The sequence below is a fragment of the Brachyhypopomus gauderio genome, chromosome 9, assembly GCF_052324685.1.
Source record: "Brachyhypopomus gauderio isolate BG-103 chromosome 9, BGAUD_0.2, whole genome shotgun sequence".
NCBI classification, from domain to species: Eukaryota; Metazoa; Chordata; class Actinopteri; order Gymnotiformes; family Hypopomidae; genus Brachyhypopomus; species Brachyhypopomus gauderio.
Window position 1 is genome coordinate 23,092,465 of NC_135219.1, and position 13,815 is coordinate 23,106,279.

At 40.4% G+C, this 13,815-nt stretch overlaps 1 protein-coding gene and 1 long non-coding RNA gene across 3 annotated transcripts; both read right to left on the reverse strand.

The window, feature by feature from the left end:
• On the reverse strand, nt 1–1,825 carry LOC143523513 (uncharacterized). Its single transcript, XR_013133384.1, has 2 exons — nt 678–1,825; nt 1–449 (listed from the first exon to the last, which is right to left on the reverse strand). It is a non-coding gene; the product is annotated as an uncharacterized LOC143523513 (long non-coding RNA).
• A 4,138-nt stretch (nt 1,826–5,963) lies between these two features.
• On the reverse strand, nt 5,964–9,008 carry LOC143523514 (uncharacterized). Of its 2 annotated transcripts, none has more exons than XM_077018008.1 (3): nt 7,646–9,008; nt 7,400–7,529; nt 5,964–6,888 (listed from the first exon to the last, which is right to left on the reverse strand). In XM_077018008.1, exons 1-3 carry the CDS (start codon nt 7,864–7,866, stop codon nt 6,862–6,864), a joined length of 378 nt encoding a protein of 125 aa, XP_076874123.1. In that variant the 5' UTR covers nt 7,867–9,008; the 3' UTR covers nt 5,964–6,861. The 2 variants fall into 2 exon arrangements, with proteins under 2 accessions (XP_076874123.1, XP_076874122.1); XM_077018007.1 differs by having other exon boundaries at nt 5,964–7,273; nt 7,646–9,002.
• Between the last annotated feature and the right edge of the window lie 4,807 nt (nt 9,009–13,815).

Consider the following 13,815-nt stretch of genomic DNA (forward strand, 5'->3'; position numbering starts at 1 on the left):
ACACGTTCAATAACATGTATTTGGACCACATGAAAATGCAGAAAATGCAAGATGTAACAAGCATTGGCTTAGCACCACTGACTTCAGGTAGGCCACGCTGAAAACGGGAAAAGAAAACTACCTGGTGCTAAGCGACTTCTTTTAAACTTACACAACAACAACCAAGAAAATAAAAGAGAACACTACATAACAAACACAACTACGCAAAAACAGAAACACAGTCCACCACACACACACACAAGAACAAGGGGCAGTCTAACAAGTCTCGATTACGGTTAGCAGATGTGTATATATATCCAAAGTCATCCCCAAAACAGGGAGATCAAACGAGGAGAGCCTGCCACTCTCTCCTGCCGTCTTCACCCCCAGGAAGCCTTTTGTAGCTGTGGACTGGGACTGACTTGTCAGGCACCACCCAGAACCATGTGACCCCATCATCCCGGGCGCACCTGAAAGAGATTACAACACAACACACCACGCTCCCTCGGGAGAACAGCACAATCACACAGCAACAACTCATCACGCTCCCGTAAGAGAATAGTACAATGTGTACAGTAATAACTCATCTCGCTCCTGCAAGAGAATAGTACATATCAGGGTACATATCAGGACCTAACAGAAGTATAGTCAAGATTGAGAAGTATTTATTCATGTTGAACTGCATAACTACTACTCACTTGTTCTCTTGTAGAGGTGTGAGCTCTGGACATGGAGGTCTGAGGGTCTTCTCTCTGTTCTTCCATTTCCTTTAAACACAACACAAATCATGAGATCACACAGCACATTAACAGACAGATACATAGACACACACGACTTACAGCTGGCCTTTCTGAACAGGCAGAAATTTCTTTCTGGTTGCTAAAATATTTTATACAGTTATTTAAAATGGTGTTTTACCTTTTCCTGCATATTGGACTAATCAACTGTACTTACCATTCTGGAGTATATTTTTATATTTCACCTTGACCTGCTGCCACGTTCTCTTAACCCCGCTCATGTTACTTCTAAATCAGGAAATTATTAAATAACATTATTAATTTACTATAACACTTTTAAAATGCCAATGAATGGATTAAATTATATGCTCACGCATTTAGTCTGTCTGCAATATTTTGCCAGACAGCTTCTCTGACTTTATGAAAACAGGACGTGTTGCCATTCTTCGTAATAATGTATTTATATTCCTCATACAGACGTATAAGTAGCTCATGTTCAGCAGAAGAAGCAAAAAAGCTGCTCGTTCCTTCAGCTCTTTCGACATTTTCTTGCCTTTTCGAATATCGATTAGTGAGGCTGTGTAAATACTGTGTGCACGCGCATGATCGCCGATTACAAAAGCCTGGCTTGAATTAGCGGGAACAGGTTGCGTCTGGATTTCGTTAGTGGAACGGAACTAGACGGAAGTGAACTGTTTGGTTAACTCAAGCGAGGCTCACTCTAATAAGCGCCGCTTTCATAAGCTCGCTTCGTGGAACAGCCCCCTGTTCTTTGACCATCATGTGTGTTTATTTTTTCAGGTGAGGGAATGTGGGATTTACTGTTGAGGTTCAAAGATACCTGACTGACCCAATAGTTCCACGGTTTATCTCCACCTCTATCAGCTTGCACTGGAATTTTTATGTACACCAGTCTCCTCAGTGCTGTGTGAGGCTTGAAAAATTGTGTCCCAGCACAGTGGAACAAATCCTCTTTTTGAATAAAAACTGAAAACAAAGATGCTAATGTCCACAATCACTAAAATCACTAATAAATCAAACTTGTTTTTCCACAAGCACTTTTGTTATTTTTACATCCATACATAAACATTCACGATATACGTATACATATTAAAAAATGTGATTAATTTTAAAAAGTGTAAAAATAAGTACCCAAAACCAGCTAGATATATAAGAAACAACAAATCACAACAAACCAAACAGATTTCCTTTATTGACTTATTGACAAAACGTGAAAAACTTTAATGAAACAATATGGAGTTAAAGGCTAAAAATGAATAAATAAAAGACGCTGCTTTCACTGTCCACCAGATGGCGATAATGTCCACTGCTTCATGAAGTTAACCTTTTTCCGGTACAATGGCCTAGGTGCACGCACCACTTCCTCGTTGGTGTCAGGATGCTACCGTATTTCCGGTTGGTATGCGGAAGTGTCGATGTCATGGCCGAGTCTAAATTCACAAGGTGCCTGTTGGAGTTCCCGAAATTTACCATCAACGATGTGCGTCATATTGTCAGAGCATCAAGTACAACGACACAGAGTCAACTTGAAAAGGGTTTCAAGTTCTACGTTTCATCCTACCTCTGCAATTTTGAAGGTAAGTGGCCGACGCTAGTTAGCTAGATAGCCTGAGGTGGCAGTCTAATGAAGTGATGTTGTTTTTAGTAACGAACCAACCTGTCCTAGTACTAGAAATGCCTTTTTAAAACATGTTTGTATTTCTGATGGAAGTATCAGGCAAAAGTAAGGCTAACGAGATAACAGTGAGGGCTCACTGCTACAGATCTATGAAGAAAACAGATACGCCACACCAGCTGAGAGTAGGACTGGTTAAAATGACACGAGTTCTGTTCAGTGTCACGTTCAAAGTTCTGTTGAACAAGTTCAAAAGTGAGTTCAACACAAGTTCAATCTTTTATCCTTGCTCTTACTTCACGTAAGCTGTGATAACCATAGGCATTGGTTTTCAAAGCTTACAATGGTAGCCAAATGCAGAGTAGCTGAGTGGGAATCATTAGCAGTCTATTTTGCCTATAGTAAACAAATGGGAGTTTATTTTACAGTTCGAGCTATTGTTATCTACCTCTATGACTCAAAAGCAGAATATAGTCCACCTCAGCTATTCTTCAAACTGCATTTTCTAAAATCTGTCAATCTGTCTTTCAAATCTTTCATCTTAACTTCTTTATTAACATATGGCTGCAACACTTACACCTATTAACATATTCTGATAACACTCTTCAAGAAGCAGTTGAAGTAAAACCTGCACTGTTCTGTTGTTGGTGGTGGAAACAACAAAATAATATAAATATAAGTAGGCCTGTTTCACTCCTATGTGTAAGCATTTCATCTGGAGTGAAAATGAAGTTTAAATCTAAAATATATTTAGTTTATAGTTGCTCACTGAACTAGTAGATTGAAACATGCACAACACTGTAGAATAGAAAGACAGTATAGCCAAGTGTTTTAAGAGTGATGCAAAACAGCACAAACATTACATGAGACAATAGACAAGTGACATTCACCACTAACAACATGATGGGACAGATATTGCGCCTATTGACATTGCTGTCTTCTTTTCAAGATACTAAATTTTGCCTCTTGTGTATTTCAGATGACATTACATGATTCAATGCCAGTTGTGCTCATTAACAGGGGAATCTGCAACCACTTGGTTGCATTGCTTTTCCAGACTGCTCATTATTCTGAATCTGGCATGTCTGTCGTCCCTCCTGTCCTTTCATGCACACAGACAGAACAGAAGTGGCATAAACCACCAACAATGGTTTGTCTTATTTCATTATTTAATGTTAGTTAATGTATCACAGTCACTTTACTAACACCATCTTTTAAATTAATAGGGGGTGAAGCCTGGACCCGTGGATGCCATGGTTGTCCTAAAGCCAAAACCAGGTGCTACTACAGCCAGTGGAGTTAGGTATGTAGTACCAAATTTAATAGGCAGATTACAGTGTGTGGTTAAAAATATATATGCTTTTGATCATCTGATAAGACGATCTGATCTGTTCTCTTCAAAATTTAATTTAGCTTTGTTGTACTTCAGATTAGTGTTGTCAAAAAAATTGATATATCGATACGTATCGATACTGAACATTCTGAAACGGTACAATACTCGTTTCCCTTAAGTATCGATTCTTTTTACATAAAATGCGCTTTCGTTTGACCCACCCAAGCTGCCGTAATGCACAGGACAGTTTGTAATGCTAATATGGCAGCTTAAGCAAACGCAGTGCTGTTGGATTCGAAGCAGATACAGATGGAAAACTGAAGGACTTGAACAAGCCCGTTTGCAAGCGGTGCTTTTGGAACATTTCAACGAAGGGCGCTAAAGCCTGGTTGAGTGACCATAGCGCTCGACTCCGCGCGCACCTCGTGCGAACCTCCGCGAGCGGTGGAGGCTTTATACTTTCCGCTTTGCAGTGTTGTCCGAAACTATATGTGGTAGTATAAAAGAAACACCCCTCAAAACAGGGGAATGAACACTTACCTGACGAATTTTAATGCTGCTTTGTGTTTCAGGTTTGAAAAGTGCTGCAATTTAGGCTAAAGTACTTGAAAATGTTGAAATTGTAACTACTTCATTTCACAACAAATATCTGTCTGACTGAACAGTTTTCATGTATTACGTTAACAAATACGAGCCTCTTGTAATTCCAGGATGAAACATGAGAGAACGTGAAGACGTTAAGATTGGGCGTTTTGAAAATAAACAACCATTAAATAATGTGATTAAAAGCGCAATATTTCGAATCATTTCGAGTATATGTATAAATATTTAACTTAATTAAGTTTAACGTGCTGGGAAATATTGGTACAAGCGCTTGAATTGAACCCTGCAAACATGACTTTGTTCATTGCGCTGAGGCGCGGCGCGTGCGAAGTTACAAAATTCGAGAGGTGCACGACCTCGCGTGCGCCGCGCTTCAGCGCGATGAACAAAGTCATGTTTGCAGGGTTCATACACCTTGTGGAATTCAAACACTTGTATGTCACTTTCAAGGTCCATTTCAATATTTCCCAGCACGAGCAAAGACACTTTGTCAGATGTTCAAAAGACGTCCACTGAAAAGCCAGAATGAAAGTTTTAGCGACGTCTTTTTTAAACGTCTATTACTGCCGTTCAGTTGCAGTTTTTGCACGTCCTGACATCCAATAAAGGTCCTAGTCAAACGTTCAGATAGAAAACTCGTCATAGACGTTCATGTTAAGTTAAAAGGTTAAGGTCCTAGTCACACTGTCAGATTTTGAACGTCCACCAGACATGCAAAAAAGGGTCTGGACTGACCGACGTGATACAGACTTGATTTTAACGTCTTTCTGACGTCGCATGTTTGTTGGGATAAGTTAAATATTTATACATGTACTTGAAATTATTCGCTTTATCATCACATTATTTAATGGTTGTTTATTTTCAAAACACCCAATCGTAACGTCTTCACGTTCTCTCATGTTTCATCCTGGAATTGCAAGATGCTCGTATTTGTTAACACAAAATAACTGTTCAGTCAGACAGATATTTGTTGTGAAATGAAGTTACAATTTCAAGCATTTTCCAACACCTTTTGTGGCCTTGTCACAGTCACACCTTATTGAAGAGGCACCAAGATCCAAAAGTGCTACACCTGAGTGGCATTCACTTAGGAGAGAAAGAGTAACTGCCTCACATTTCAGAGAGGTGAGCCACGTTAGAGGTCCAGGTGCTGCAGAAAGGATAATCCGAGGGACACGACAAACAGCACATGTGAAGAGGGGACTTGAAATGGAAACAGAGGCCTTAAAGGACTGTGCAGTTCTGAAAAACTTGAACTTAACCAAGTGTGGGCTAGTGATTCATCCAGATGCATCTTGGCTGGGTGCATCACCTGATGGACTTGTATATGACCCACTTGAGCGTCCATCATTTGGGCTTGTTGAAATCAAGTGCCCAAATGCACAAAGCTATGTAGACTGCAAATTCCTCAAAGTGGCACAAGGCCTACACAAAATGAAGGAGAGCCATTGTTATTATTGGCAAATCCAGTTCCAGTTATTGATTACTGGTATGCAGTGGTGTGATTTAGTTATCTGTGCCCATGATGATATCTTTGTGCAGCGAGTTTACAGAGATAGCAGTGTATTAGAAGAGGTGAAAAGGAGGTGTGACATGTTTTTCTTTAACACTTACATGCCAAAATACCTCTCTATGCCCAAGCAATAGAAAATCATAATGAAGACATGAACTCATGAACAATTAAAACAATTTCAATTTATTCTGTCAATTGTATTACTATTGTATTTGTTTCATTTTTTACAAATACAGTAAAAGTTAAGAAATACATAATGTTGTATTGTGTTGTCAATTTTACATATAAAAGGGAAAGCATTTTATACAATTAATCATATTGCACTGTACCTTAACATTGCAGCCAATATTTACAGACTAGCATGACCTAAAGCAGGGGTCGGCAACCTTTTTGACTCGGAGCCACAAAAGCAAAAATAATTGGAAATTTATTTCAGTGACGATGACATGTCACTCAAGCGAACCGAAACTAAATACCGGACATTTGTGAAATTCCACCCGAACATTTTTTTAAGTCTCAAAAATAATATACGGTAATTAAATACTCATTAATTTTATTCAAAAGCTGAGCCGCATCAGAGGGATCAAAGAGCTGCATGCGGCTCCGGAGCCGCGGGTTGCCGACCCCTGACCTTAAAGGGATCATTTTAAGGTTAGAGAAAAAAATAAATAAATAAATCGCCGTAATTCACATTACATCATCTGTCTAATTCTGGATTGAGATTAGCCATTGTTTGCCCAGGCTTTTACCAAGGGGCCATTTTGATAATTCACCAAAAGACAGGCAACAGTAAAAATTTGGTTTATGCTCCCTGTGATTGAAAGGGGGATCACTGTGCTGAATATTTTATGTTCTTTGACTCTGCGAATCACACGCTCAACATGGACTCTCAGTCTTGCAATGGACTGTGACGTTCTGATCTCTGACCTAGACAGTTGAGCTCTCTTTGACAGAAACGTGGGTATGTGGACTTTGCATGGAACGCAGTCTTCAACAAGGAAACCCTTGTCCACCATGATGGCCATAGATGGGTCAAGGAGGGCCACAATGCCAGACTGCTTTAAGATCTCTTTATCACTGATAGCACCTTGATAAAGAGAAGACACAAAGGTCACTGCGCCATGAGGGGCTATCCCAAGCAACCATTTGAATGTACAGTGTGATTTATAAGTGGAAAACACTTCACTCTGAAGGAGAAGGGAATTTGGAGTTTGACATCTCAGTTCTGTGGAATCTAAAATTATTTGAGTGTCAGCGTAGTCCTGAAACACATCTGGGAGGTGAGTTTTCACAGTGTCCACATCTAACCAAACATAAACAGCTCCCAATACAGTATAAAGGAAGTTGGCCCAGGTGTTAATACGACTAACAGTTGACCGATGGATTCTAAATCTATGGGCCAAATCCTTTTGCATCAGTCCCAATGACGGGTAGTACATGAAGAGAAAAATCTCATCAATTGCTTGAAGAACCTGGGGAAAAAATACATTATCCTATTGTCATATTACATTATGACTATCAAAACTTCTTTTGATGTAAAGATTAATTTGAAAATGATGACATAACATGCTTTGTATGGACAACAGGAAAACATTTACCGTTGTACTGGCAGAGTGAGGGACCTGATCAGTCTTCTCAACAGTCCGTGCGCTTGTAACCCGTATGATGATGTGGGTGGCTGGCTCTATTTGCTTCCAAAAGCCCATCAGGTGGGCATGGTTTGCAAATCTGTGGAATATAAAAGTTATATATAAAGTTATATAATCGCTATTTCATTCACAATGTATTTCAGACACCAGAGAAGGCCCATCCGTATACTGTGTCCTGCCATATTTTGTATTTACCTGGTAAAGAATCGTATGTCGTCATCAGAGGCAGAAAACCGCTCCAAACAGAACTTGCTGCGGACAGTTAAGTCTTCGATTTGTTTTCGGAGCCTTGATATCTCCTCGCGTAGCTCTTCATTTTCATTGAGGGAGAGATCAAGCGCAGCAGGCTCATTACTGACGCAGTAGTCATGTTCATGACACGGTAAGGGGTCATCATCATCATGGTCAGTCTGCATCTCTGTTAGATCAGTGTTGGGTGGACGCTCTGTTCTTTCCCATACTCCAGATCATGGAGTTGGAATAGTATAGTTATTCCATTGAAATAGCACAGGAAAAGCTCCAGGTCGCAGTCGTCGTCGTCCAGCAGGAGTGGGAGGTTCGAGCAGATCAGCAGCGATAAAATGTCGCAAACACACTCGGGAAGTACTCGTGACGATAAAATGATCTCTCCTGATCTTAACCACCCATTGTTTCTGCAGTTCTGAGTCCTTTGGAAAGGTGTGGAAGCTCAGGTAGGAATTACACCTTGTCGATGCTGTGCAGAATGGCACACAGCAGTGGTGGTTGGACCTGCTGTCTGTACGTTGTTGAAACGATACTTTTTTTTGTTTACCCGTCATGTTTAGGACACATAAACGGACAGGAGATGAAGCAAACATCATCATCAAGGTTGGCAAGCTATCAAAACATACCAACTCAAAGGGTTAACATGATATCAGGCTCATGGGACAAAAATGATGGGAAACAAACACAAGTTGTAATATCCACAACATTAACATTTTCTTAATCCAAAATCGGCGCTCTGAACCAAACCTCGTCTTTATCAAGTCTAAACTAAACTTATAAAGGAGCAGCAGCAATAACTAAGCATTATATACCAGCCAAAGATAGAAGCTGTAGGTGGTTAGCGCCTAAGGCCAAGAAGCTACAGGGGCTAGCTAAGCAAACTAAAAGGCACAGGTGGTTAGAGAGCAAAGCTAAAGGTTGCACTCCAGTTATGTAGCTTAACTAAATCCCCAACCCATAAAACTCCGTATACAAGTGAAACATACCTGCTTTAACCCCGTCAAAACTACTAATGACTCAGTTCTGCTCCCACAATAGTACTGCACCAGGAGGCGCCTCGTCTGGGCCTCTCCCTCGATATAAGAGCAGGACTAAACACTTAGTACTGGACACTAGTCTCACATTTAAAAGCAGAATACATGAGTAAAAATGCACCGTACCTTACAACAGCGAACACTCCGTAAAGTCGAGCTCACGCTCCAACCCTGTCGTCCCGTTGTGCTGCTTAGCTTAGCCACGCTATTGCTGCAAGGACCCCATGGTGCCCTTATCACATGCCTGATTACAGGCACACTGCAGCCTGTAACTACTCACTCCTCCCATACCAACAAATCTGTGGAGGGAGCTAAAGATCAGGGTGATGGCAAGGAGACCCTCCAACCTCCAAAGAGTTGGAGCTCATCACTAAAGATGAATGGACAAAAATACCAGTGGAGACATGCAAAAAGCTGGTCAGCAATTACAGGAAGCGTTTGATTGCTGTAAATAAAGGCTTTTCTATTAATTATTGAGAAGGTTCTGAATAATTTTGGACATGCTACTTTTTGTTCAAATGTGAATAAAAGCTGAGAATTTTTTTTCCCCACAATGATGCCTCTTGTACATCATCGTATTATCTCCTGGGAGATTTCCAGTCAAAAATATAATTTCTGGTTAAATAAAAGTAAATTTAAGTCAAAATTTGACAGGGGTATGACTGTATATATATATATATATATTAGGGGTGGGACGCGATCAAAAAAATTAATCGAATTAATCGGAAGCTTTGTAATTAATTAATCGAAATTAATCGCATTTTAATCGCATTTCAGTATTTAACATGAGAAATATTCATTTAAGTTTGAATGATGAATGAATCAATGAACATAATCATAAACTTCAACATCTTGTTTATTTTTCCACCAGTCTACTACGAAGACCAATATATGTGTAGTGTGCAGAAAACAGTTCAGAACATTGGAAATTCTGACCAAAAATGTTGTTTAATTTAGGGAGTTTTGCTCAGGATATTGGAAGAATTGAAGTAAATCAGAAGATGTTTTTAATACCATTTTAGATGGTAGACTTTCTTTAATTTCCCAGGCCTCTGCCACAGGCATCTCCATAGTGCCTAGAAGTGGTCTTCTGCATGCTCAAAGCAAATGACTGGATCTTCATCATCTATAGATTCATCATCTATAATATGAGCTGTCACACCAAGATCATTCTTGTTGCTAACAGAGGTCCAGTGATCCCCAGTCAGAGCCACATTTGTGGCACTCTTCACAATAACCTGTTTTAATTCTTTCCTCATCATACAGCTGCTGGATTTTCTTCGACATTGTCTTTCTGGGGTGAGTTTCCCAAAACGTTCTTACGTACGAGGTTAAGAAGTACTTGGCGCTAAGAACGTTTTGGGAAACTCACCCCTGGACGGTAGTTCGTAACTTGCATCAGTTGACGCAATTCGCAGCGCTTCTTGTAAGCATTTATCTTCGACCACAGGGAGCGGACAACACAAATAATGTGACGCATCATGTATAAACGCGTGCGGAGTCGCGCGCCATTCGCGAAAGTTTAATCCAGTCTTAATGGTCCAATGAAGGTAATTTAAAAACCAGGACGTTTCCTCACAGGATGTGAATTACGGACGTTTGGTCACCCTATCGTACTAGGAATACATTTAGCAGCTAAGTTACCATTACTGACCTGCGCGTTAAGCTGGGCGTACACTGTGCGATTTTTGGCCCATTTTCTGCCGATTTTTCACTCGTTTCGGCTCAATCGCGTGTCGTGCATCGTATAGTTTACACAGGTAAACGAGGAGCGATTCACACCTCACGACCAACTCCCGATCAGAAATCGCAGCGTCGCAAGAACATCAAACATGTTTGAAATTCAAATCGCTCCTCGTGAGAGTATCGCACTGTTGAAGCAGCTTCATGAGCCGACCCTCCCTGCGATTTAGTCGTACAGTTTGAGCTGGAGCTGAGTACACGATTTAAAATATCGCACAGTGTACGCCCAGCTTTACCCGCAACATGTTTTGCGTTGAGGTGGTAACGAAGGGTGGAAGTGCTCCTGTGATAAGCGAACTCCTTCCTACATAAAGTGCAAATAACACTATTTTTGTTTGTACTTCCATCTGGAAGTTTCTTATATTTAAATTTCCCATCCACCAACGTAGCCTCTTCAGTCATCTCCATCATGCTCATCTTATTGTGCGTCCATATAATCTGTATGGCCGGAACTCGCGCACTGAGAAACATTCCACGGTGCAAAAGTGTCTCGTCCGTTAAATGCGTTAAAATGCGTTAATTTTTTTAGTGCGTTAATTTTCCTGTAATTAATTAATCGAAATTAACGCGTTAAAGTCCCACCACTAATATATATATATATATATATATATATATATATATATATATATATATATATATATATATATATATATATATATATACACACACACACACACACACACACACACACACACGCGCGCGCGCGCACACACACACATCATGAAAGCACGTATTTGTAATGCACTTAGATGTATTTATGATACATATGTGAAACAAAAGTTAATATCATACTTTGCTAAAAGGTAAAAACATGTTTTTACTTTTTGTTCTTTCTGCATGTTTAGGGGTTAGTGATGTATTCTGTATTACAATACAATGTGGTATACTAATTCAAATGTTTTATGGAAGTTGTTTTAAGTTTCTTATATTTTAGCCTGTAGCAACAAGGAACACAAAAAATTCCAAGTCCAGCATTATGTCTGCACATACCGCTTCAGTCAGGATCACTTGGAACTTTTGTTCCATTCTGTCAGGGCATCAGGTAGAAATTTCACATTATAATTAGTCTTTTCAGTCCGTGAGCCAGAGCGGATATTGGTACCATCTGGGTGGGCATTCTAGTAGAGAATATACATCACTTGTTTACAATATTATAGACCTCTTCAGACACCTATGCATTTGTTTTTATAGCCTACCTGTGGAAGAAACATGGTTATACAGTTATTACCATACTTACATTTCATAGCCTGTGAGGAAACATGGTTATACATTTTCCATACTTACCCTCAGAAGATGTGTCTTTGATGACTATGAGTGTCCTCATTAAATATCTCTGTAATCTAAGTGTGCAAATGTTTTAGATTTTTTTAGGAGGCTGGAATAACAGTCCCACTGCAGGGCAGTTCCAGGGCATTTTCCATCGTCTGATGGTGCGCTGTGGTGTCTCACCAAGTACGTCGGGCAACGTGGCAGCACAAGATGAGACTGTATCACTATCGGCTGCAGACATGCACTCTGCTTTAATGGTAGAAGAAGAGCTCCCGTCCCCATCTGCAAACATTTCTGCAGTCATATGTGACCACAGTTACCTGCCCACCTGCTTTGGTGGTCTTGTGGACAATGCCCTGGTCTACATTTCAGGGTTTGTTGTCCGAAAAATTCTGAAAAAACTGTCCTGTGAGGTGTGCCGTGCAAGCCTTGTCAAAGCTGCTGTACCCTCATCCTTTGACCAGAGCTACCACCTGCCTCAACTTAAAAACAATGGTGGTCTGATGATCCCCTCAGATGGAACAGTGAAGGTGGTCAGAGCAGCAGAGCGTGTGATACGCCAAAAATCAACAGGTGTCAGTGTGTCCTTTGTCAACCAGTTCGTTCGGGCTGAGATTGGTTCTGAAGATGTGTTTTTACTCGGGGAGCACATTGCAGAAACATGTTCCTGTCATTTGTTGTCTCTGTATTTCACAATTTAAGGCTGCACCACATCGCAAAATTAACTACCCTGGAGATAATGAGTGCCAGCACATGCAAGAAATTGTGCAAAAACAGTTATTTTTTCAAATAATGTATGATGAATGGAATGTTCTTGGGGAGGGGCTTATAGAATATAATGGGGTGTAACTAGGCAGAGGGGGGACGAGCCTGGGAGAGCAGGCTCGTAATGTATGTGATGACGGGATCTACGTGACTTTGCAGTCACCGATCTTTAAACTCTGATTAAGAGGACTCAATTTAAGACTGTTTTATTTCTTTCCATGAACGCGCGTTGTAAATATGTATATAGCTGTAGGTGTCTCAAATAAATGTGCAAAGGAAAATTGCACAGTAGGGGGCGAGAACGAGTCCAGAGATAGTTTGTGAGGTAGAAATCAGCTCAGCTGTTCCAGAGTCTGATGCACAGTCTATCAGAGCTACAATCCCGGCAGCAGACTCATCTGGATTCTCCATGAAATCAAACATTTTGTTGGTGATCCCACATTCTGGACTGAAATATTGAACAGCGAGGGGAAACATCTTCCTGTTGCTTTTATTTGATGCATCTGTGTGTAATGAGAATGGTCAGGATTTATCTGATGTTAGGGCCTTCACAACGTCACTCACTGCCTTTGGAGCAAGGACATCTTTAACCACTGCCTCTGCCTTTGTTCTCCCTAAATTTTGAATCTGAAAGAATATTTTGAAAGAATATTTTGATGCAGTTTATGTGCACAGTCAGCACTGTTGTAACTGAGGTTGTGACTGTGTGGTGCTGCGGTAACCTGGAGAGAATGAGTGAGATGACAAATTCTTAATTAAATTGAATCAGACCATTCAAACAGTTAAACAGAGGTTTAGATTTAATCTATTGACATGATTTGTTCTTTCAATAGTAGTTTCAATAGGAAACTGAATCAGTAATAACAATGTTCTGTACCATATCATTGTCAATATTTTACAAACCTTTCAATTTGCCTTAAATTCATCTTAATTTGCCTTAAATGATGCTATTCAGTCATCAATGTGCCTCTTCCCACTCACATTTGCATCTCTACATAAGCTTTCGTTTCTGGGGACGTGGTGGAGTGTGGAGCAGAAGACATTTTTTTGTGGGACGGGTGTGTGGCGTGACGTCTGTTGCTAGGAAACGGTGATGGCAGCGCCAGCAGGTCCGTAGCAGGCCGGGGGTCCTAAGAGGATCCACCACCATTTTGCTGGCCTTAGTATTTCCTGTTTTTTTATTTCATGCTGAATTGTTACATTTATTGGTGATGTGTGTGTGACAGAGATGAGTATTGGACACTTGAAAATACTCCTCTGGGCCGACGCCGGTCACCATGCCAATGACAACAATTTACACAGAAGAAC